The sequence below is a fragment of the Simochromis diagramma genome, unplaced genomic scaffold (genome assembly GCF_900408965.1).
Source record: "Simochromis diagramma unplaced genomic scaffold, fSimDia1.1 OVJJ01000024.1, whole genome shotgun sequence".
Taxonomy (NCBI): Eukaryota; Metazoa; Chordata; class Actinopteri; order Cichliformes; family Cichlidae; genus Simochromis; species Simochromis diagramma.
The window spans coordinates 1,927,876-1,950,558 of NW_024387332.1; the positions used below are offsets into that span (position 1 = coordinate 1,927,876).

Genomic DNA, 22,683 nt, shown 5'->3' on the forward strand with positions numbered 1-22,683 from the left:
GGATTGCTGGTGCTAGTCCAAAGTCCACTCAGCTCCACGGGACAAGCCCCACTTTGCATGGAAAATATCACAACTTCAGCACAACTAAAAGTACTGGGACGGCTGCTGCGACAGAAAGATGACACTCTCTTTGATGACTTTGCTGCCAAAAATATCGTAGGCTTGCTGAACATTTCCAATCTATGTAATTCAATCATGTGCATGTTAGAATCCTGTCTGGACTTCAGTTATGTCATATTTAATCCAAAACTAATGGACGTGTCACTCAGGATCACACACAAATCAGCCACACTCACTTTTGCTAATGAAATGTTTTCATATAAACAGTTTCCTGCGTCGCTTCTGCTCCAAACAGATCAAATATTATCTGGACCCGTGTGACATCCTACTCAAGGACTGCTTGGGCCCGGCTCTCTTGCGCCTTATCGCTGATGGTGATATTTGCAGATCTCAAGCAGAGCACTCTGACAGCTATGTGAGGTATGTGGACTCTGCCACTTGAAATCTCTAAAGCACCATTGTTTTCTCTAGACTCTGGACGGCATTGTGTGACGCATTTCTTCAGCAAGCCAGCCTCGTGCCTGTGCAATCTCTATCTCAGGCTCCCCACACTGACCCAGATTCTCCCTAGCAAACCATCAGGACGCCATGTATCAAAACCAGGCTGTGGAACGAGGACAGCGAGTTCAGAGAGCGGCAGACGGGCAATGAAAGAAAGACGGGCAGAGAAAGTTCCCCCGGCATCTGCAGACAAATTCAGAGAAAATACTTTGAAATGAGCGGCCGGTTCAGGGAACATTTTTAACCGTAGCCAGGGACCCGTGCTGTGTCGAGACAACAGCGTAATCCTGTGGACGGTTTGAGCAGAAAGTAATCCATCTGGAGCATCTGAGGGGTGGAGATAGGAGCCAGGTGGAGGAGGAGGAGGAGGTCCAGACGGCTGCAGGGTTGACCCCGAGAGGTCAAGAGGTCATGAGAAACAGCCAGTCAATATGAATAGAGGGGTCAATGCCATGGCTGGATAAGTCAGAGCCACATGTGCCGGGGTCGATTGATGGAAGGATAGAGCGTGGGGGTGGGAGCGGAACAAGATCCAAATTAAAAGCCGCAGAGGACGATAGACGAGCTTGACGAAACCACCGTTACTACACAGTTTGGGCAAAGTGTCTTCTCAAACCACATTCACAACTTTCTGCAGGCGACATGAGCTTTCTCCAGAACTTGCTGTCTTGGTTGTCTGGAGATATGGACACGCACTTGCAAACAGTCCCTCCTGGGAGGTATTCGCAGCGTCACACTCGGCCAAGCACATCACAGCGACTGAAGTGTGAAGCATGTAAAAAGTAAACGTAGGACAGATTACTGCATAGCGTTAGGCAATCAAGCCAGAACTTTGTTTTAGAACAAGTGAAGCCTTCATTTTCCCCGCAGATATTCAGGATACCCAATGGAAAATAGAAAAGGCATCTCAGCTGCTTGTTTGAAGTCCGCTCGAGTGTATACTTCAGTCAGGCAGAGTTATTCAACCTGCTCATGCTACTTAGAGTTAAAACAGATCCAGGAAGAACCGAGTCTCTGAATGACATTCAAGACTTAATCCTGAACCCCAGTCGGGCCTTTGTCTAAACTCTATTCAGTCTATTCCAGTAGGGTTGGGTTTCTTTGCACATATCAGCGTCTGCCCTAATACTCACATTGATTCTATATAATCTCTGACCATACTAAATAATAACTCCCAATAAACATCACCATCTTTGTGATTCATCCCATCTTAAGAATTCTAAAGCTCAAATAATCAACCTCTGTGGGAACAAGTGCTATGTGCCCGAGCTGTGGTTCTGCAGCATCCTGCCCGGACTGAAACACACAGCATACATACACCGGCCCTCTCACACTGGCTCTCTGGTGACCTGTGATCCCAGCTATTGTCTGGCTCGGGTCTATCCCGATGAGGGACCGAGCAGCAAACAAAGCCCTGACATTAACTCCGGCTTGGCTGCCCTCTCAGACTTTGACCTGCAGCCCCCACAAACCAGCCGGGAAAATGAAATAAAGCGGGTCAGACAAACTTTAACCCCTCTGACGACCACCCGCCCGCTGCTCCCTCCATCAGAAGAGGCCAAGAATGACAAGCTGCTTACAGGCAATAGATGAACAGTGACCATCCACCTGCTCCTGTGCAAACAGACGTGTCACATGTCTCGTTAAAGTGCGGCAAATGAACACTAAGTGCGGGGGCGGGGGGGTTAAAAGCAATAATGGTGGCGAGTCAGTTGTTTGTTTTCTCGTTCCTCCAGTCAATAAACCAATAACAAGTAGCTAGAGAACACACAGACATGTTGAACTTGTTAAGCAGTGTGGCGCCTGCATGGAGGATGCCGCTACCGCTTTTTATTGATCATATTTTACTGGCGTGAAACAGGAAATTCATTCAGTATCCTGTGCTGAAAATTGGCTCACTATGATCACCTTTCTAACAGATGTGAAAAAGCAAGTACAATCAATGAGTTTACTGTTAAATTCTCAAACACTGCATTTTTATACAGCATGCCATAGCCTACCACAGCAATGATGAAAAAGTTTCAGGGATTTTTTGTTCATAATTATTGAAGATCATGAACACGGTGGATCTTCAGACCTCAGGAATCAGTTTTGGGTAAGAAAAGCATCCTATTATCAGACACTCGGTACAATCTATGGATTTAGTGGACTGTGCCTTTAATTAAATCAATGAGCTTGGGACTTTGTCGGATTGAGGTTTTGGACTCCCCACCATTTCACCATTTGACCTTAGAACTGAAGAAGCTTCTCGGATGAGAGGTGAAACGTCTTCAAGCAACTTAAAGAAGTCCAGACGCTTTTCTTTGCAAGCTCCTTTGACGATTGAGGTTTTGACATTTATTTCTAAACGAGCTGAACTAAAAGCATGTCGCGAAAGGTCAAACAGCTGGTTAGACATGCTGATGTTAAATAACTCCCACCGATAAACCAACAAATTGGTTTTGTGAAAGTATGGATCTGATCTTTCCAGCTGTTGATATGCAATCTTTATTAATGACACGTTGGCAGTATCAGTAGCAATAATGATATCTGAACACTGTCCTGTATCCTCCTATGATCTCCGTATGTGTTTTTCCATCTGAAACACGATCTTTTATTTTTAATTTTTTCAGCAGAGAACTGACTGATACTTTTGGGTAGATGTGTTGCAGGACTGAAGACTCGGAGACGGGACGGAGCTCAACATTTCCCTCTTGTGCTTCGCTGTTGAACCGCTTGTATGTATAGAATCAGCCAGTGTGTGGAGCACTAGTGCCTCCTTTTGGCTTTTAGACATACTGCAGTGTACACAATCATTTTCTCCTCCAGTCAATGTTTTTTTCCACTGTAAAAGTGAGAAAGGTATACTCGTACTTATTAAAAAGAAAGTCAGCAATTTGGACTACACTGTTGCTGGAACAGTAATTGTGGTGTTACAGTAATAACAGCCAAAGACAACAAAGAACAGTTTGGGATATTTTGTGAATATCAATGAGGCTGTGTCATCGTTTCATTCTAGAGGAATACCGCCGAGGAGAGATTAAAGCAAATCCGAGGAAGGCTAGGACATGAAATGGTAAACAGACTGAGACGTATATAGTGAATTTCTAACTGAGCACTCGAAGCACTTGTTACTACAAGCCTCATTCACTCAGTCACATTCATGCACACACTCACACTCTGACAGATGCACTGGAGCCAGTATCGTGCTTCAGTGGGGGACTCCAGTGTGCAAACTGGAGTAGTCAGGGACTGGACCAGTGACGTTCTGACTGATCCACTCTACCACAGTCCCCCACAAGGAGGCCGGCCACAAATGGAGAGGAGGTCAGTTTTGATCCTTAAACCGTTTTCATTATTACTTACAGAGGATTGTGACAAAAGTAAAGATTCTGATAGTTGTTTCACCAAATTTACAGTTAAAATAAAACAACTTCAGACAGAAAGACAAGCCTGGAAACATCCGTAATACATGTGGTCATTTAGATGAAGGAGCCTGTTTTGGGGCGTTACACTTGAAAAACTTTCCAGAGGAGCAATCAGTGATGTCAGCTGGCTCAGGGCTATTATGAGATGATGGTAATAATCATAAAAACTGACCTTTCCGAATGTTGCATATCACAAAGCCATGACCATACCTTCACAGGTCTGCAGTCTAACGGCAGTTCCTTGAGCCTTCAGAGTGCCTCTCCGGTTAAAGCAGGACAGCAGCTTTGAGCTGCACAACCACACCGCCTCCACCTTTATAGCCTGGATCCTGCTGCACGGTGCAAATTGAAGGAATAGATTTCCAAGACAAAACCTGCACCTCGATTGATCCGACCTTGAAAGAAATAAATACGTTGTCATCAATGATCCTCTTTGTTAATGCTTTTGTTGGCAGAGCAATTCACATCCAAACAGCAAACATCAATCGATGTGCCATTAAGAGACGCTTCTGTCATTAACACAGAAGGTTATCAGTTCCATGTTTTTGATTCGGCATCAAAGTCAATACAGAGAAAAAGTGCAGCAGGACTCACTTGATGCTGGACTTGAGAATTAAAGTTCAACAGCTGATTGGTATGGACATGCACCTGAAATTATGATACAGTCAAACTACTTGAGATCAATAAAGCTGTTTCCCAGACTACTGCACCATCCACCAGGTGCTATTGGGATTCCACTGTTTTGCTGTGGGGAAGCGCCACCCTCTTTATTGGAAAGAAAGGCTACGATTAATATTCTTGCAGAATATCGAGCTGCAACAGGAAGCAGCAGAGTCTTTGAAAGTTATAGCTGCTTCGTACTTGGTGGTAAAAGAAGGGGGGGGCCCAGCTCCCTCTAGAGACCCCGTCACCGATAATTAGCGATCAATCAGGAATTAGTTTAAAAGCTCAAAAAGAACACCGAGAGCACTATTAGATCACAAAGATTCACTGCTCTCCAATAATTGCTTTGGATGTTTAAAAGGGGCCAAGGTCCCTGGGTTTGTTTTATCACAGTGTCCTATTGCAAACTAGAGGAGGATCAGACACAGAATGAGCATTTATCTGACTGATATTCATAAACATCAGGCCTTTTAATGAGACACGATGAACTGCAAATCTTGATCTAATCTCTCTTGGCTGGAGCTACAAACACACAGTATTTTTCCTCTGGGTTGAAGCCGATGGTTCTACACTGTAAAAAATACATTAAGGTTGTAAATGATAGTAAAACACAGTAACATACTGTGAAGTGAGTAAATGTTAACTTTACTGTTCCACTTCTATTACTGTACAGTATGTTACTATCTCATCCAAAGGATGGAGTTACAAATATTCCTTCTTTGTTACTTTAACTCAGCATTGCTGCTCTTTTTGTCAGATTGAAACATACACAGACTTTCCTTTGTCTTCCAAACCTTCGACAGAGACGTTCACTTTGCAGTTTTGAGCAGATAATTAGCCTGTGTTTGGTTGTCAGCGCCAACAATCTGTGTTTGATTTTTGATCATCTTTAACCCTTTAAGACCTACCATAGAACCAAGTCCGCCAGAGCTTATATTATATTTTTACATGCTGTGGAGCCATTTTGAGGAGCATTTCAAGTTGATATACATCAATACAACGCTTACAGCCTAAATTCTAATAATATGTCTGCATTAAGTGCATAGTAATTACCAGAGGTGTGGACTCGAGTCACATGACTTGGACTCGAGTCATTAATTTTATGACTTTAGACTTGACTTGAAAAAATGTTCTAAGACTTGTGACTTGACTTGGACTTTTACACCAATGACTTGGGACTTGAATTGGACTTGAACCGGTTTACTTGAAAAGACTTGATATTTCACCCCAAATATAAAATTTAACATGCATATTATATAGAGATTGAAAATGTGACGTCATTCAGGGGTAAAACCGCAAAGGATTCTGGGAACTCGTGGCAAGAGGTACTAGTGCACGCAGGCTTTCAATTGAAATCAGTTACACAGCGATAATAAGAAACACAAAAATGGCAAGAAGCTGTTGTATTATTAACTGCAATAGCCGGTCGCATGACAGCCACGGGAAGCCGACGGGTAAAGAGATCGGTTGTTATCGGATTACGTCGTTGAGGAGAAATTGTTCGAGCCATGTTTCCGAAGTAACAAAGACGCGACGGATGGCCTGGATTGCAGCCATTCAAAGACCAAATATAACGTCCCAGAACACTCCAGCTCACAGGTTAGTCTGCTCCAAGCATTTACACAAAGGTCAGTCTGCTGTTGTAGTCATTTTTCTTAACATTTTTCTTAACATAATTGGTGATATAGGTTACAAGCAAGTCTGGCGCTGAACAGAAATTGTCGCGCTATGCTCCTTTGTTTATTGTGCATAAATAGTGAATTGTCCTGACACAATATTGCGTTTCGCTTCTGTTATTATGGTACACTGACAAAAACATTTTATTCACAGGATAAAACAGTTGTTTTGTATCACTAATTGCCCAGTACGATTACAGCATACAGTATTATTGTCACTGCTACATTTCTGTGATGCTACCAGAAATTATTTCCACTGCTAATTAATTATCGTTGAGCTCAAAGGTCCTATTAATAAACGGTTAACGAATGTGTATTTATGACGACGATTTGTGAGACTGGTAAACTTATGATACGTACGATGGTCTTTACTTTCTACACGGTGCATTTCAAGGTCCTGCACCCATCCGTCAGTAAACTGTACCTGGGCTTGTTGCAGTGACCGGAAGTTACTAAACTTCATGAGTGTATGCGCTCACTCCAAGAACCGTATGATTATAAATATGCATATAAATATGCTACAATGAGATAGCTGACTTCATCTAACTAGCAAATGTTTTCCAGGCTACGTTGGTGATGCAGTTTTTTTTAATATGTATGTATATTTTTGTCATGCGATTTTAAAGCCGGTCCTACAACCGCATCCAAGAATAACATGCAGCTTATCTCAGAACTGTCGGTGAAAATTATTCTTGGAGCTAGGTTTAATTGAGGTGCATTCTAAAGAGGTGCAATTTCACAATTTGTGTATATTTTCTACGTTCACTATTTTGTCATGTGTTGAGAAAAACACAGATTTAAAAATTACATGGTCTAATATTTACATTTAGCATATAACTGCAACATGCTTTTTTCGTTTGGACTTGAAATTCAAAATTTCAGACTTGTGACTTTACTCGGACTTTTACACCAGTGACTTGAGACTCGACTCTGACTTGCCTGACATTACTTGAGACTTGACTTGAGACTTGAGGATAAAGACTTGAGACTTACTTGAGACTTGCGAAACAATGACTTGGTCCCACCTCTGGTAATTACATAAATTGCAAGAAAGTGCAATAAACTACAAAAAAATTGAAAATCATTTTTGCTTTTTTAACATATATTTCTAGTTAGAGAAATTTAAGAGGTTTATCCCTCAAAACTGTAAATACAAAAAAGTTGCACAAAATAGTTTCCCACCACATGAAATTTATTTTGAGTGTCTTCAAAGTTTTATTTTTTAAACACACCAATTATTATATACTGCAGGAAAAATGAAAATAAATATTATAGTGCAAATTTGCAAAAAAACAGCATATGCATCAAAATAAACTATTTCCAGCAGTGCAATTTGACTTCTAAGCATCCCAGAAACGACACAGAAAGTCATAAAGTCAAACATAACCTTTAAAAACACCAGTATATACTTGTATAGGCCCTGAAGGTAAAAAAAACTACATTTCCGCGAAATGATGTCACTTCCGGTTTTGGGCAGGTAATGGCGGAGATGTGATAGTTCGCGCTGACGTCTATTCCAACGTAGGAAGTGTTACAAACAGCTGATCGGATCGGCAAAGCCTGTTCTGGAATATTATGTTTTTGTTGCTGCAAGCGCTTTTTATGCAGTTTTTGCAAAGCTATATGTGGAAGGAAACCGTGACCTAGGACAAGCTGATTGTAACTGTTGGCATGATGACATGGTATATAATTTGGATTATTTCTTTATCTTGTCAAGATCCATGTCATGATTGTAAATTGTTTAAGCTGTACATTACTTTGTTTGTTTTTTGTAGTCAACGTTTTGGTGCTTTTATTTTGAAAGTCAAGTTCGCTTACAAGTTGCGCTAGTTTCCGCTTTGGGTAGAACAAAGAAAAACACCTGTAAGCGCGCAGAAAGGATGGTTTTATTGAAAGACATGTTAAGTGGACTTTAACTACACACAGTTAAACGGTTAAAGGAAACCTCAGAAGAACGGCGGCTAATTCCCTTTTTGCAGCATGCAGCCAACGAGGTATTTATTTATTTATCGTGTTTGTTGTACAGTGTTTTTACTAGGGGTGCAACGATATTCGTATCGATATTGAACCGTTCGATACAGTGCTTTCGGTTCGGTACGCATATGTATCGAACAATACAACATTTGTAATTTATTTTATCAATTTTCCTTCTGACGATGCTGTCTGTGTTGAGCGCTCAGTGAATCTGCGTTCGACTACTCCGCCTAGGCTGCACTGTCGAGCGCAGATCCACTGAGCGCTCAACACAGACAGCATAGTCAGAAGGAAGAGAGCAGGGCAAGCTAGCGAGACAGAAGTTAAGCTCTACTTGCAACAGGCAAATTGAACCTCATTCAGATCTGGCGTTTGGAATTATTTTGGTTTTCATGTGACGTATGACCCTGAAGGTAAGCGAGTCATGGACTAAAGTAAAACAGTATGTTGGATGTGCCATGCAATGCTCAATTACATTGGTGTGAACTAGTGTGTTAGCGCAGTTAGCTCGTTAACGTGTTTGCCGTCTAGCCCCATGCACGGAGCGATTGGCGGTAGCTCGTTAACGGAGATTTGCCGTGTTGTGGCGTTAAGGTCATTTCAACGAGATTAACCTGAAAGCACTAGTGGGAACACAACGAATATGACTGCACATTTACGCCGACATCATCCTAGTGCAAAGACAAGTGAAGCAGACAAAAAAGCAAGCATGCTACTAACTTTAGCCGAGTCATTTAGACAGCTGTTAGCACATGATTCTCCTTATGCTGCTGAGAATATAGCCCAGAAGAAGCGGATAGTATAGCTTTTATTTTGGAAAGAGACATTTCTCTGTAATAAACTCTCTTTTCCAAAGATGAGTGATTCCTCAATCAGATACAGGGCTTGCAATATCGCTAGCCCGACGTCCCGGAGCTAGCGATTTTTTCAGTCGGGCTACCAAAATCTATCTCTTCCCTGCCCGTCGGCCTATTGTAGGAAGGAAAAATATATGTCAATGCTTTTGCATTCTTTCAGAAATGTAGCCGGGTAATTATGTCATTGGCATCGGTGAGCCACTGTCAATATGTGACATATTGAAATCGCGTTTGAATTTGCGCTTGTTTTTTTGCTTTCACTTTGCAATCGTGCGAACTGTGTATAGAGAGCGACAGCACTGATCTGTGAGTGATGATAATTTGTGCACCAATTCCTCTGACATAGTCTTATTAATCGTTAGCTTACTATGCAAACATGACAAGTGAAATCTCCCGCAGCTTAAACATGTGAGAGGTTGATCGCGCAGAGAATCGCTGAGCTTATGTGAGTGAGCGTGTAAAAGCATTTCAGTTCTGCTGAGCCAAATAAGACAGGTCAGGGTGAAGAAGTGACAGCCAAAGAAAAGCTTACCACAAAACGGAGAAGTTATGACAAATCAGACTATAAGGCAAAAAGAAAGTGCAGCTTTATGGTTTCATGGACAAAAGAATTTCTGTGGCTGCAATATGACGAGCTAAATAACCAGGGCTGCACATAAGTGGTCCGCAGGTGCGCATTCGCTGTCAAAATAAAAAACACGCACAAGGGTTAGGGTTAAATTTAAAAACTGTACTTTTGAGTTAAAATATATATTTATAATTTTAATAAATGACAAATTAAAAATGCATGAACATTTTTTTTGTATCGAAAAAATATCGAACCGTGACACCAAAGTATCGAACCGAACCGAACCATGAACTTTGTGTATCGTTGCACCCCTAGTTTTTACTGCTGTGTCTTACGCTGAGTTTTATTTTGTTAATGCTGTATAGTTTTCACGGTGGCTTTGGAGAGAAGTCTTCAAATAAACCAGTGACAGAAAACCACTTGCGTCTGCCTGTGCTTCGAGGGAATTATACTGATGGCATAAGATGTAAGTACAACTCCTCCGGTTTCATATTAGTGATGGGTCGTTCGCAAACGAAATGGCTCTTAGAGCCGGCTCTTTGACGTGAACGACACGAGCCGTATCCTTATCACGAGCCGTCACGTGGGTTGTATTTTTTTTTCTTTCTCTCACCCTCTCTCTTGCACTTTTTTTCCGCTTCACCCTGCATGCGAGCCTTGTGCTTTACGCTGGGCAGAGTAGTGATGGGATTTCCGGCTCTTTCGGCTCCAAACCGGCTCTTCAGGTTGTTTTGTTGCTTTAATTAATTTATTATTAACAATAATATAAAATTATGCACAAAAGGAATTACTAATGTAAAAAAAAAGTGGTTTTATTTATATATGTTTATATATAAATATATGCGGTGCCCCTAGAGACAAAACACGTACAAACAAAACCACTTTTTTTTTAACGTTAGTAATTCCTTTTGTGCATAATTTTATATTATTGTTAATAATAAATTAATTATAGCAACAAAACAACCTGAAGAGCCGGTTCGGAGCCGAAAGTGCCGGCTCTTTTTAGTGAGCCGAACCGAAAGAGCCAGAAATCCCATCACTATTTCATATGCAAAAAAAATTATTGCGCTAGCTTACATGGTTGCAGTGCTACCGGGATTTAAAAATAGTTATGCAAAATGGAGCGTGCCGTTCCGACCGGCTTTAAAGGGTTAATATGATTCATGCATTGCTTCTTTGTGTTAGAAATCTTCACTATAATAAAATTGCCTTTGAAACAATACAAATGCACACTTTTATGCAGTGTGTACTTAATCTGCAAAACTGCTCAACATTATGAAAAAAGATTCAGTTTAATTTGCTAAAAAAAAGGCAGACACTGCAACATGATGTCGAGATGGGCTCATTTCAGGTTATCTGTCCAGGCTGTAGCCTTTTATGTGCATTTATGTACAGCAGCAAATAACTGTTCCAAAAACAGTGCACAATGTTTTTCACTCAACCCAACAAGAAGCCTTTTGTGGCCAAGACCAAAGTATGTGCAGCCAAATGAAAAAACAAAAACAGATATTTTTTTAAGTTGAACTTATTGAACTACCTTGGATTTGAGTTTTACAGTAACATATAAACACTGTGTACCTCAGCCTGTCCACAGCGGTGTGGTGAAATGCATGCATGGCTGCATGGGATGGGATGCAGCTCACTGGGCTGAGGTTGAGTGAGGCCACAGAGGCAGATCATCTTTTTTGGCTGCAAACTGGAAATACGAGAATATTTCATTACATTCTGCATTCTACTGTACAGGCCTGTTTCAAGTTTATCACGCGACGCTAGAATGGAAACATATTTGTTATCGACAGCTGCCTACGCTTGGGAGGAGAGCAACCTGAGAACACCTGGTGTCTGATGTACTTAAAGCCACACTTTTCTGGCTGAACTGGCGCTAAAAATCTATGGACTCATTCTGGCATTTAGTCATGGAAATGAAGAGTTTGTTTTATGGCTCACTCTTGTGGAGAAATGGCAGACGTGCAGTTGTGAAACATTCCCAGAATGGTTCAATGGGCATCATCATCTGTGCCTCACGCCAACTCTACAGAGCAGTTTAGCATTGCTCTGGTTTTGAGACCCACAGCCTGACACAGATGAATTAATAATAATAATAATAATAATAATAATAATGGATTGGATTTATATAGCGCTTTTCTAGGCACCCAAAGCGCTTTACAATACCACTATTCATTCACTCTCACATTCATACACTGGTGGAGGCAGCTACAGTTGTAGCCACAGCTGCCCTGGGGCAGACTTAAACTAATTAAAACGCTTTTAAGCACTGTGTGACACGGGTAACCATGAATATCAAACTATTAATGAAAGATGGTGTATTAGCTGTTGGATGTTGTCAGAAAAGAGACAGGAATTCTGGAGTAGGTCGGATGAAGTAGCAGAGAGTGGTGATGGAAGTAGACTTCAGTGGACATGGAAGTGAAGGGAACAGAGGTGATAAGGTGGTGTTGGATAAGTGGGATGGAACAGAGGCAGCAGGAGAGGGAGGAACGTTGGGTTACATAAGAGGGGAGGAGGGTGGACACAGGTGGACTACAGCTTATGCAGAAGATGCAATCTGAAAGAGACAGGAGAATCCAAGGTGGTGTCAGGAGAATGCAACAAGGCAGCATCAGATGGTGGTCTGTAGGATGAAAGAAAGGTCAGTCAGGGAGATGACGAAAAAAGACAGGAGTACTGAGAAGTGTACAGCATAGAGAAGTCGCAGAGGAAAAGGCTTATAGCGAGTTACCGGTGAGACTGGACACTGAGCAACAAGAAAAGGACCAGAGAAGGAATATTCAGCAAATTAAGGTAATCAAGGACAAAAATGAAAACGTAGTGACAAATAAAGGGAGTGTGTTGAGAAAACAGCTGGAGCACATGAAGCTCATGAATGTAGAAAATGAGACAGAGACAAAGAAAGTCAGGAAGTGTAGAGGATTAGTGAGGAGGAAGTGGCGGCAGCTATGAATGGACTTTCAAGATCATCTTAGCTTATGAAAATATTGCGTCCCAGCAGTACTAGCTAGCTACCGTTTTTAGCTAGTGGGAGAAACATTTCATCACTCATCTATGTGACTGCAGATTACTTAAGAAGTCACTTACATGAGTAACAAAACATTCTTCCCTTGGAAAAAGGTCCACAGGAACTTAACTTTTGGGAATATCCTTCCCTGAAAATTATTTATTCAAAAAATTCAACATTCTTTAGATTTTTTCTTTCAGTTAGAGTTTCTCTTGCTTTACTTCCAGCCTTGGCGAGCTATCTGTCAATCATCAGGCAAAGATTATTGAGCCACGTGTTGTTTTTGGAAGTTTAAGACCAAAGCTGAGCTCAAACAGTAAATTCACTTTAGATTGGAATTTATAAGATGAAAAAAAGATACCAGTTGAGCTGGATGAGGATGTACTTTGATGTCTGCTGAACGTGTAATTACACAAGCTTAAACCTTAAAATTCAGTACGACTAGTGATTTGTTGATCTCTACATGTACAACACAATGCAAAATGAAAAAAAAAACCCATTCATTTAGGTGAATAACTTAACTCTTCTTAAATATAACTAATGAAACGGCTTACACGGCGGTCTCTTCCTGTTTCAGAGTCTGTTCGTAACAGCGTGAACTGCAGCTTCTTGAGTTCATGACCTGGGTTGTGTTGGTTCACTTTTAACAGTATAGCTGTCAACCTACAGACGGCTCCTAACTTTAACCTGCTGTGCTCTTGCTGTTACTCTGAAAGTCGCAAACGTAGAAATTGTTTGTCTTTGTGCCAGCTGAGCATCCGTTTGGACCAGACAGTGGCTGAGCTGAAAAAGCAGTTCACGACAGTGGTGTAAATCACCTCATTAATATTTTGTAAATTGTTTTGTAAAGTTATGAGTGACTATTATATTGTTGGAGCGGGTGCTTTTATTTTGAAAGTCACAGAGCGACAAGGTGCCGTAAATCAAGTGGCGTAAACCATAAAGCAGAAGCGCGAGTTTTAATGCACAGAGAGAAGGTGTGCTCTATGGTTAATGGACAGGAATGGGGAAAAGAACGGCTATTAAGGTGCAACACTGAGTTGAAAGCAGTTTCTTAGCACCTGGTTGATGAGGGAACAAGGTTTGTAACAAAGTTTGTCCTGTAGATATGTATTCTGTTGTTTTACGGAGCATATAGCTGCTGACCGCTACTAAGCATAAAGGCTAAGTTTTCACCCACTAGAAGGTGCTAACGTACCTCGTCATGTTTAGGCAGCGATGCAACGATTTTCCTGTTATATGCAATAATTTACAAGTTTTAGTGTTATTTGTTATGTAAGGTAAGGAGAATTAATTTGTGATTAATGAATAAGTCAAAAGGTTAAAGGTAACACACTGTTTGATTTACTAATAGTCTTTTATTCTGTGTGTTGTAGCTCTTACGGTGTGTTCACATACACGGCTGTTTAATAAAAGGATTGTGAACCATCAGTTTGAGAGACCATCTTTTCAACCGGGGATGCTACAAGTGGTCCAGCTGTCTACCAACAGCATGAGGCTCTACTACATCTAAAAAAAGAAGCACTTTAAGCACTGTGTGACACGGGTAACCATGAATATCAAACTATTAATGAAAGATGGTGTATTAGCTGTTGGATGTTGAATTTCATCTTTGTGCTTAGAAGTGTACAGCATAGAGAAGTCGCAGAGGACAAGGCTTATAGCGAGTTACCGGTGAGACTGGACACTGAGCAACAAGAAGAACAAGAATTTCAGGAGGTTTGACAACCTCCTGAAATTCTCTGCTAACACAGAGGAGATTCTCAGGAGGTGCCACCAACGGCTATACCTCCTTAGGAAACAGCTCCTTTGGAGTCAGCACACCCATCATGATGACTTTTTAACTATGTATTCCTGGAAAGCATCATGACCGTCTCCATTACCTGCTGGTTCCACTCCCTCAGCCTTCAGAACAGGAGCAGACTGCAGGGCACTGCATGAGTGTGCTCAAAAATCATCGGCCTGCCTGTCAGAACTCTTGCACAGGTTTTCAGCCAACAGGTCCTTAGACAGGCAGCCAAAATTATCAATGACCCCTCTCGTATTCTTCGTCCTGCATTTCAATGGCTCCCTGCTGCGCTGCGCGTCCACTGCACTTCCTGCAGGACTGAGAGGAGGAGCGCCACCTTTGTCCTCAAAGCCACTCTGCTTTTTAACTCCAGCCAATAAGACCATATCCTACGCCCATTTACACTGCCGACACTTTATTCAGTTTTAGTCACTTACAGTTATTTATTCACTTATTCAGTCACTTTAATTTTAAAACTGTGTATACTGTATACTTTAAGCATTTTTTTATATCATTCTTATTGCCTGTTTATGCCCTGTCCTTATTTTTAACATCATGCTGCTCTGTATCTTAATTGCCCCTTGGGGATAAATAAAGTCTCTCTGATTCTGATTCTGTAGTCAGGAGCGGCCATCTACCAGGTCCTGTTGGGGTTGAGGGTAAAAAGAAGAGGAAAAAAAGGAGAGCATAGATGAACATGCACGGGGTTCTTCTTTATCAAAACCTGACAACTAGATTTCCTGCAATACATGACCTCTGAAGGTTCAGCTGCAGATATAGCTGTTCTAGTATCAGCTAATGTAGAACACTCCTTTGTAATTGACATCATGCAGAGGCAAGGGTAGGAAACACTGTCAGGCACAAAAGCTTAGGCTACAGCAGTCTGAGCTTGAGCTTCTGGCTCAAAGGATCCATTTGTTTATGCTCTGATCACACCACTTAAAACCGTGACCAGGTTAAATATGCATATCCATCACTGTAATAGTAGATATGTAAATGGGGAAATGCACAATAGGACCATTTTAAAACTAACATGAAGTATCATGTTTAAATAGAGTGACATAATGTTATATGTATATTGTGTAATATGATGGAGGGTTATTTGTGTGATATTATATTGCATCTGTTATATTATACTGTATATATAATGTCTTGTAAGTAAGGTAGGCTCAGGTTGTCTGTCTTAAGTGGACATGAGTAGCTACTACAGAGCCAGACTGTAGAGGTCTGGTGAGCTGGCTTAATTTTAACGTTACATCCCCGATCCCAACTCAGTTGACTCCACTTGATGGCATTTATCACACAGCTTCCTCAATAAATAAAAATCGTGCAAGTGTCCAACTTTCATCACATATGCAGTTTCACACCTCATCCCTATAAAGACTTTTTGGTGTGCAAGCTTGAAACATGACATCTATGTGTGTTTGTGTTTGTGTGTGTGCTGGTGCGCGCACGTGCACTGTCAGGTCTAAACCAGTGGGAAGATGTAGAGAAGCGGAACTTCTTCCCCATGCTGGAGGAGGTGCGCCTGCAGGGCATTCCCTTACTGCAGGCCTACACCAATGCAGAGCGACGCAGCCTCATGATAGCGCAGTAAGTCTGTGACATTAGAGAGAAATGACATCCTTCACAGCAAGTAGAGGACATTGATGAGAGCTTGAATAATCCACAGATCTGAGCTGTACTCTGACCTGCAGAAGGTCAATAAACAGACACCTGCACAATATGTCATATCTCCTCTTCAGGCTTCCCTCAGTATCACTGCTAAACGGCAGTGCTGTGACTGACAGTGAGAGAGAGGACGCAGAGAGGTTCTTCATCCGTTACTACTTAGACTACCCTGAAGAGGAGCTGCCTTATAGGTACACCCACACCCTTGTTTACACTGTATGAGCAGTGGTATGAGTGTTGGTTTATGTGTGCTACAGTAAGTGCTGTTAAAACAGACGACACACCCTGCTCTCCTCCTCAGATACCATTCCCTCGTAAACAAGTATGGCAAGCTTGAACCACTTGCTGAGATTGACCTCCGACCTCGCTGCCGTGCCCAGGTGGAGGTTCACTGTGAGGAAAAAGTAGAACAGGTCAGTGTGGCATTTAATAATCTGCTGTTCTGGAGAATCCTCGAATGAAAAATACCTTTTGGAAATTATAAAATGTTATAAAATGTAACCGTTGCTTTCTTTTCCTTCTCTACTACTCATACCACTGTGAATCACTTTAGTAAATGACTTGTGCCTTTGTACTTTGCCCTTAGTGCCTAAGCACTTGACATTTAGAAGTAGATGAAATCTCTTAACACAGAGTTTACAAAACTCGGTGTTAAAAACTAGTACTATAAAACAATTTTAATAGTTCAATCAGCACCAGTTTAACATTTTAAAATACCTTTGCTGTGAAGGACCCTGGAGATGATTTATTTTGCTTGGGTATACTTTATCAATGATGTAATCAGTGCACATGTTTGTTCAAGCCCACAAAAACTCAAAACAACAAAACCTTAAAAAAATACAGTTTTACATTTATTTGCAAATCCTAAATTTTCAAAAGATTGCACATATATTAGAAACAATCGTAGTGAAATTTATATAGAAATATGCATTTTTGTCCCAAACACTGACATTTCAGTCATAGTTTACAGGTGCTTGAATCAGTATTTTTATATTACCAATAAACCCCACAGCTGCATGTAATGTAGAGGGAGTTGCTGCTAGTGTTAGGGTCCCTGGGTCGTTGACCCAGTGTTTTGTGTTTTTGGTTGATTTTGTTATTTCATTATATTCTAGCTTTGCTTTATGGGTTTTAGGGTTATTCTTAGTTTAGGTTCTCTGGGTGGGTTTGGTTAGAGTTTTAGTGTTCTGCTTTTCTGTCTGTGTTCCATAGTTGCTGTCTCCCCTGTCTGCTGTATCCCCACGTCCAGTCAGTGTCTGCCCTGGTCCCACGTCTCTGTTCCCTTTGTTATAATGCCTGCTTGTGAGTCTGTGTTTCCTGTTTTACTTTGAAAGTCCATGTCTGATGTTAACGTGTCTGGTTTTGCTTCCCCTTGTCTCGTCAGGCCTGATTTGCCCCAGCTGTGTTTCCCTCCTGTTACCCATTCCCTGATTGCTCCCTCTGTGTATTTAAGCCCTGTGTTTCTGTGTCGGGATCTACTCTCATTTATGCTGTGTGGTCTTGTCTGCCTGTTCATGTAAGTTTATTTGGATTTTTGTTACGTTTGCCACGTTTTGCCATCCAGCAATAAAAGCTGAGTTTTGAGTTGCTTTCCGCCTCCGAGTGTCTGCACTTTGGGTCCTTCTACTTCCACTCCTGCCTGCACACAGCCGCTCCATGACAGAAGATCACGACCAGAACATGGACCCCGCAGACTTTTCAGCTTTTGAATTCAACGCTGAGATGGAGCGGATGATTAAGCTCCTGGACCGCATTGCTCAGGCCAACGATTTGAGGACCATGGCAGTTGGGCTAAGCGCTGTAGATGCCATCATTCGGAGCAACCCTCTGCTTACTCAGCTTTCTACGGACGCTGTGCTGGGCAGCTCCATAGCTGCCTGGAGGGAGCAGGCGAGCAGTGGTCCAGCTGTCTACCAACAGCATGACGCTCTACTACATCGACAAGGGCAGTGCCTTCGGTCCAGAGGAAATGAAGTACAACACACGAGCTCTCCACTCCTACAGCATCCAAGACGGTGACGAAATACTGGTGGTGCCCAAAACCAAGTGAACAGCTGATGACCTGCTGGCTGACGAGAGTGAATTGAAAAAATAATTTTTTTCTGATTGGTTAACTGATACAGCAAAATAATTGGAAACTAGAACAGCAGCAGTGGCCCACTGAGAGAGGGCATACACAGAAATTATGAAAGCAATATGAGCACCATCAAGGAGACTAGACTAGTGGACTACAGATGGCTGCTGAGTGCCTCTGAAATATAAGTGAGCACTGGGAATGCAGCGGATGCTGTCTTTATTTAATTGAGCTTTCTCTGAGGGGGAACCACTGGAGCGAGCGCACAAACGTGTCACACTTGAGAACGGGCTGAGAAGAGCAGTGATGGGTCGTTCGCGAACGAAACTGCTCTTAGAGCCGGCTCCTTGTTTGTTTTGTTCTCTCGCTCTCTCTCTCTCTCTCTCGCTCTCGCTCTCTCTCTCTCTCTCTCTCTCTCTCTCTACTCAGCATGCCAGCCTTGTGCTTTACGCTGAGCAGAGGGGGGAGGGGCGGTAGTTACACTCAGTAGCACAGGAACAGAGCGGGCGGGAGAGAGAGAGCCAGGGACAACAATAACAACGTCACATTAGAAAGGTATAGTAATCATCTACAACTATTTTCAGTTGCAGATGATAAAGGATTCAGAAAGTTTATTCATGCAGGTCCATATGACAGAGAATGTGCATCTTCTTTTTGTTTTCATATTTTAATTTATATTTAATTGTGTTGTGGTTTGCAGTGTTTTGTGTTGTTTCATTTTAAATTTGTTTAAAAAGAAAAAGCTGAAAATTTAAATAGTTAAAAGTTGAACTGTGAATAGTTGGTTTGTACAAATAAAGTTTATAACAAAGACATGTTAAATATTAAGCTCTGGAAACAGCTTGTTGTTTTGTTGCCATAGCGATGCCTCCAGGGAAAAATTAGGGAGCAGAGCAAGAATGAGAGCATATTAGTGGATATATGCTTTGATAACTTTGCCTAACAACCATAAAGAAATGTTTTATATTTTGTGTGTGTGTGTCCTGATTATTGAGCTTTAATCCTGCATGAAGGCCGAGATGAATCTCTTAGAGTAGAACTTTACAGGAACTATTAGAATAAATAAAAATAATAACACTTTGACTGCTTTAGTCTTTTAGATTCACTTCTGTCTGTTTTGTTTTGTCTCCATTTAAAAGATATCAAACTCTGAGCAAATGTAAAAAGAATCTCTGCACATTCCACAGTCTTTGCTGCTAAAGTGACATCACAGCATTTAAGCATGTTTTGAATGAAAACATCAGCATATGAACACAAAACTGAAGAGACACTCCAACCGTATGAAAGCAGACCACTATTTAGTGACATTTCGACGTTTCCCTGAGGATTAACTGCTCTGCAATTTACCAAGAACTAAAGTAAGCTCAAATTTCACTTTATAAACTTAAGAGCATTTACTTAAATATATAAAGCCTGATTTTCCTGCCTGCCAGGACAGTATTTATGTACTTTACATTGTGCAAGACTAGACTATATTTTCCATCATAGAGAGGATGATGTGGATCTATTCAGGAAAACAAATGTACATAAATGAGAAAATGTTCTTAATCATATGTTAGAGTGACAGAAGCTCTTTTTAACACGATTATTTCTGAGATTATTTTGTTCATTTAGGAAAATAGAGAAGACTTAAGTTTTATTCTCAAACAAACTATTAGAATTTCTGAGAACCTGAGGCTGCGTCCACATTTCTGAAAGCGCAGCTTTGTCTCTGCATTTGGGCCTTTCTTCCACACCTAAACAGCAGATTGAGTCACTGAAAGGTGAGATTTTTAAAAACGAAGTTTTTGTGTTTAGGTGTGGACGAGGAAAACGGACATTTACTCAGGTAATGTCAAAAGTGTGCGCCGCTGTTGACGCTGTGGCCACGTTAGTGTTTACATGAGATCAGTTTCTACAATGGCGGATGTAGACAACATACTGTGTCTGTTCATCTTAGTATCTGCAGTTTTTACACACTTACATACACACACAGTTACTGTGCCTCCATTTAGAAACACAGAGGCATCAGACGTGGCTTCTACATTCAACACAGACGCTCTCCCAACCCAAATCCTGACGTCGGTTTGGAATAAATGTCATTTAAAAAAATGACATTTATGTATGCTGTATGCATTTTGTCCATTACAAAGTTGTGAGTCTGTTCCAGCCAAAAAGCTGTCTTTAGTTATTAACATTTGAAACGATGAAGGCACGTGAAAGTAACACAAAATTAGCTGCTTTTCCAGAAAAAGACAAAAACTTCTCAGAAGTACGTAAGGTTTTATGAGGTTTTCCCACCCAGGCTTCTAGACTTCTGATTGGCCAACATTTCTACACGGTTAAGATTTGGCGTGTTCTTGACAGCGTTTCACTTTGTTTTTAGCGTTTAGATGTGGAAGGAGATATTTTTTCAAAACTGCACATGTGGACTGGATTTCTTTTAAACAAAAAAGGAAAACGTGCGTTTTCAAACATAGCCGCGTACGTTCGGACGCAGCCTGAAGTCATCACAAAAAAAGCAAATTCTCTGAACATTCTTAGTTGAGGTTTACTGATCATTGTTGTTTTGTGTTCCTTGTAGTCAAAATGAGTGCAAGTGGAGACGGACCACAAAATAACCAAAACGGTAAGCACATGTGCTCAGTCTTGAAATTGATGAAAAACAGATTTTCAGCAGATAGTTATGGATGTTAATTAAAAGATTTAATGATCTTGCAGGCCAACAGGTTAACCAACAAAGGTTTGCAAATGGAGATCAGCAACCTGCTAATGAACCAGTTAATGGAGGCTTCGTGAGCAATCTGTATCTCGCTCTCCGTGATATTCGTTGGTTTCTGCATGAGCTAATAGCTTCAGTACTGGAACAATATGATGACCTCTACGGTAGCGATGACGATGACAATGACAACAATGTCAACGCTCAAAATATTAATGTGAGGGACAATAATGCCAATGCTGACAACAATGAACAGCACCAGGATCGTAATGCTGTGGTTGGTGGCATTGAAAATGAGGCATTTGAAGACCGTGTGGATGTTCACCAGTACATCCCAGAAGAGGACCCTCAGCCAGGTGTTTCCAGGAGGAGGTCTAGAGAGCTGGATGAAGAAGATGTGGAACCAAACAAAAGAATCAGATGGAGCGATGATGACTCTGACTTCTTCTCTGCTTCTGACACTGATAGCGAGGGCTGTCCTCATGCTGGTAATATTGCCGATGAGGACATCAGTCAGCAGGTAAGAGAAGAAGAACCGCAGCCTGGTGGATCCACGAAAAGGTCCAGAGAGGAAGATGTAGACGAAGAAGAGCGTAATAGCAAAAAATCCAGGCTTGCAAACTCTGATTCGGGGACCAGCTCAACTGTGTACGACCACTCTGAGAGCAGCAGTGATGGACTTTTTGAAGATGCACACGAAGAGCTTGACAACCATGAAGCTGGAGGCTCGAGGAAGCGTTCCCGAGAGGACTTTGAGGAAGAAGAGGAATACTTGCCTGTTTGCAAACTTCGGAGGTGTTCAAATGAGTCCAGCAGCAGCAGTGATGAAGACTAAGCCTATTTCGACGGGTTTCTTCAGTATCCTTTTAGTAGGCTGATGGCCTACTCAGGTGACCCTGAATCCTCCATGCTGCAATAAGCTGGGCATACACTGTGCTGCGATTTCTTTCAGTCGCGTTATTCAGCTCCTGCTCAAACTGTACGATTGACTCGCAGGGGTGAGAAGTTTGTGCCTCCATCGCTTGTGTCCCGATCACACGCCGCACCGCCGTTCTACTCCGTCTTTTCGCTCTCATTTCTGCGTTTGCACGTGCGCGGTGTGAGACGCTGCGGTGACACCCTCAGGACGACCCACAGGATTTCAAGCAGGTTTGATTTTCTTACGATTTCTTACGACCAGCTCCCGATCATCAATCGGGAGCTGGTCGTGAGGTTTTAATCGCTTCTCGTTACCCCGTTACCCTCGTTATGTAGACGATGCACGACACACGATCAAGGCCAAACTCGGAACGACCCCCAAAACGGTCGCACGACTGAAAAATCGGCTCAAAATGGGCCAAAAATCGCACAGTGTATGCCCAGCATTAGGCTGCCGGGGGATTCCCATGATGCACTGGGTGTTTCTTCTTCACCCACTATGTTTAATAGACCTCTCTGCACTGAATGGTACTTGTTATTAACCTCTGTCTCTCTTCCACAGCATGTCTTTATCCTGTTTTCCTTGCCCCTCCCCAACCGGTCGCAGCAGATGGCCGCCCCTCCCTGAGCCTGGTTCTGCCGGAGGTTTCTTCCTGTTAAAAGGGAGTTTTTCCTTCCCACTGTCGCCAAAGTGCTTGCTCATAGGGGGTCATATGATTGTTGGGGTTTTCTTTGTAAGTATATCTTACAATATAAAGCGCCTTCAGGTGACTGTTGCTGTCATTTGGCGCTCTTTAAATAAAATTGAATT

General features: G+C 41.8%; 1 protein-coding gene and 1 long non-coding RNA gene across 8 annotated transcripts; both read left to right on the plus strand.

Annotated features, from left to right (window-relative positions):
* Positions 1 to 39: 39 nt before the first annotated feature.
* Positions 40 to 4,538, plus strand: LOC120718003. Of its 2 annotated transcripts, XR_005692340.1 has the most exons (4): positions 40 to 156; positions 356 to 3,616; positions 3,728 to 3,867; positions 4,187 to 4,538. It is a non-coding gene; the product is annotated as an uncharacterized LOC120718003 (long non-coding RNA). The 2 variants fall into 2 exon arrangements; XR_005692339.1 differs by having other exon boundaries at positions 356 to 3,867.
* Positions 4,539 to 11,946: 7,408 nt separating this feature from the next.
* On the plus strand, positions 11,947 to 22,346 carry LOC120717999 (tubulin-specific chaperone cofactor E-like protein). 6 transcript variants are annotated; one of them, XM_040006300.1, is made up of 7 exons: positions 13,609 to 13,803; positions 14,099 to 14,268; positions 15,978 to 16,104; positions 16,257 to 16,373; positions 16,484 to 16,595; positions 20,820 to 20,864; positions 20,957 to 22,346. In XM_040006300.1, the coding sequence occupies exons 3-6, from the start codon at positions 16,022 to 16,024 to the stop codon at positions 20,826 to 20,828; spliced, it is 321 nt and encodes a 106-aa protein (XP_039862234.1). In that variant the 5' UTR covers positions 13,609 to 13,803; positions 14,099 to 14,268; positions 15,978 to 16,021; the 3' UTR covers positions 20,829 to 20,864; positions 20,957 to 22,346. The 6 variants fall into 6 exon arrangements, with proteins under 6 accessions (XP_039862235.1, XP_039862234.1, XP_039862233.1 ...); XM_040006301.1 differs by lacking the exons at positions 13,609 to 13,803; positions 14,099 to 14,268 and adding an exon at positions 11,947 to 11,994; XM_040006299.1 differs by having other exon boundaries at positions 14,099 to 16,104.
* Positions 22,347 to 22,683: the final 337 nt, after the last annotated feature.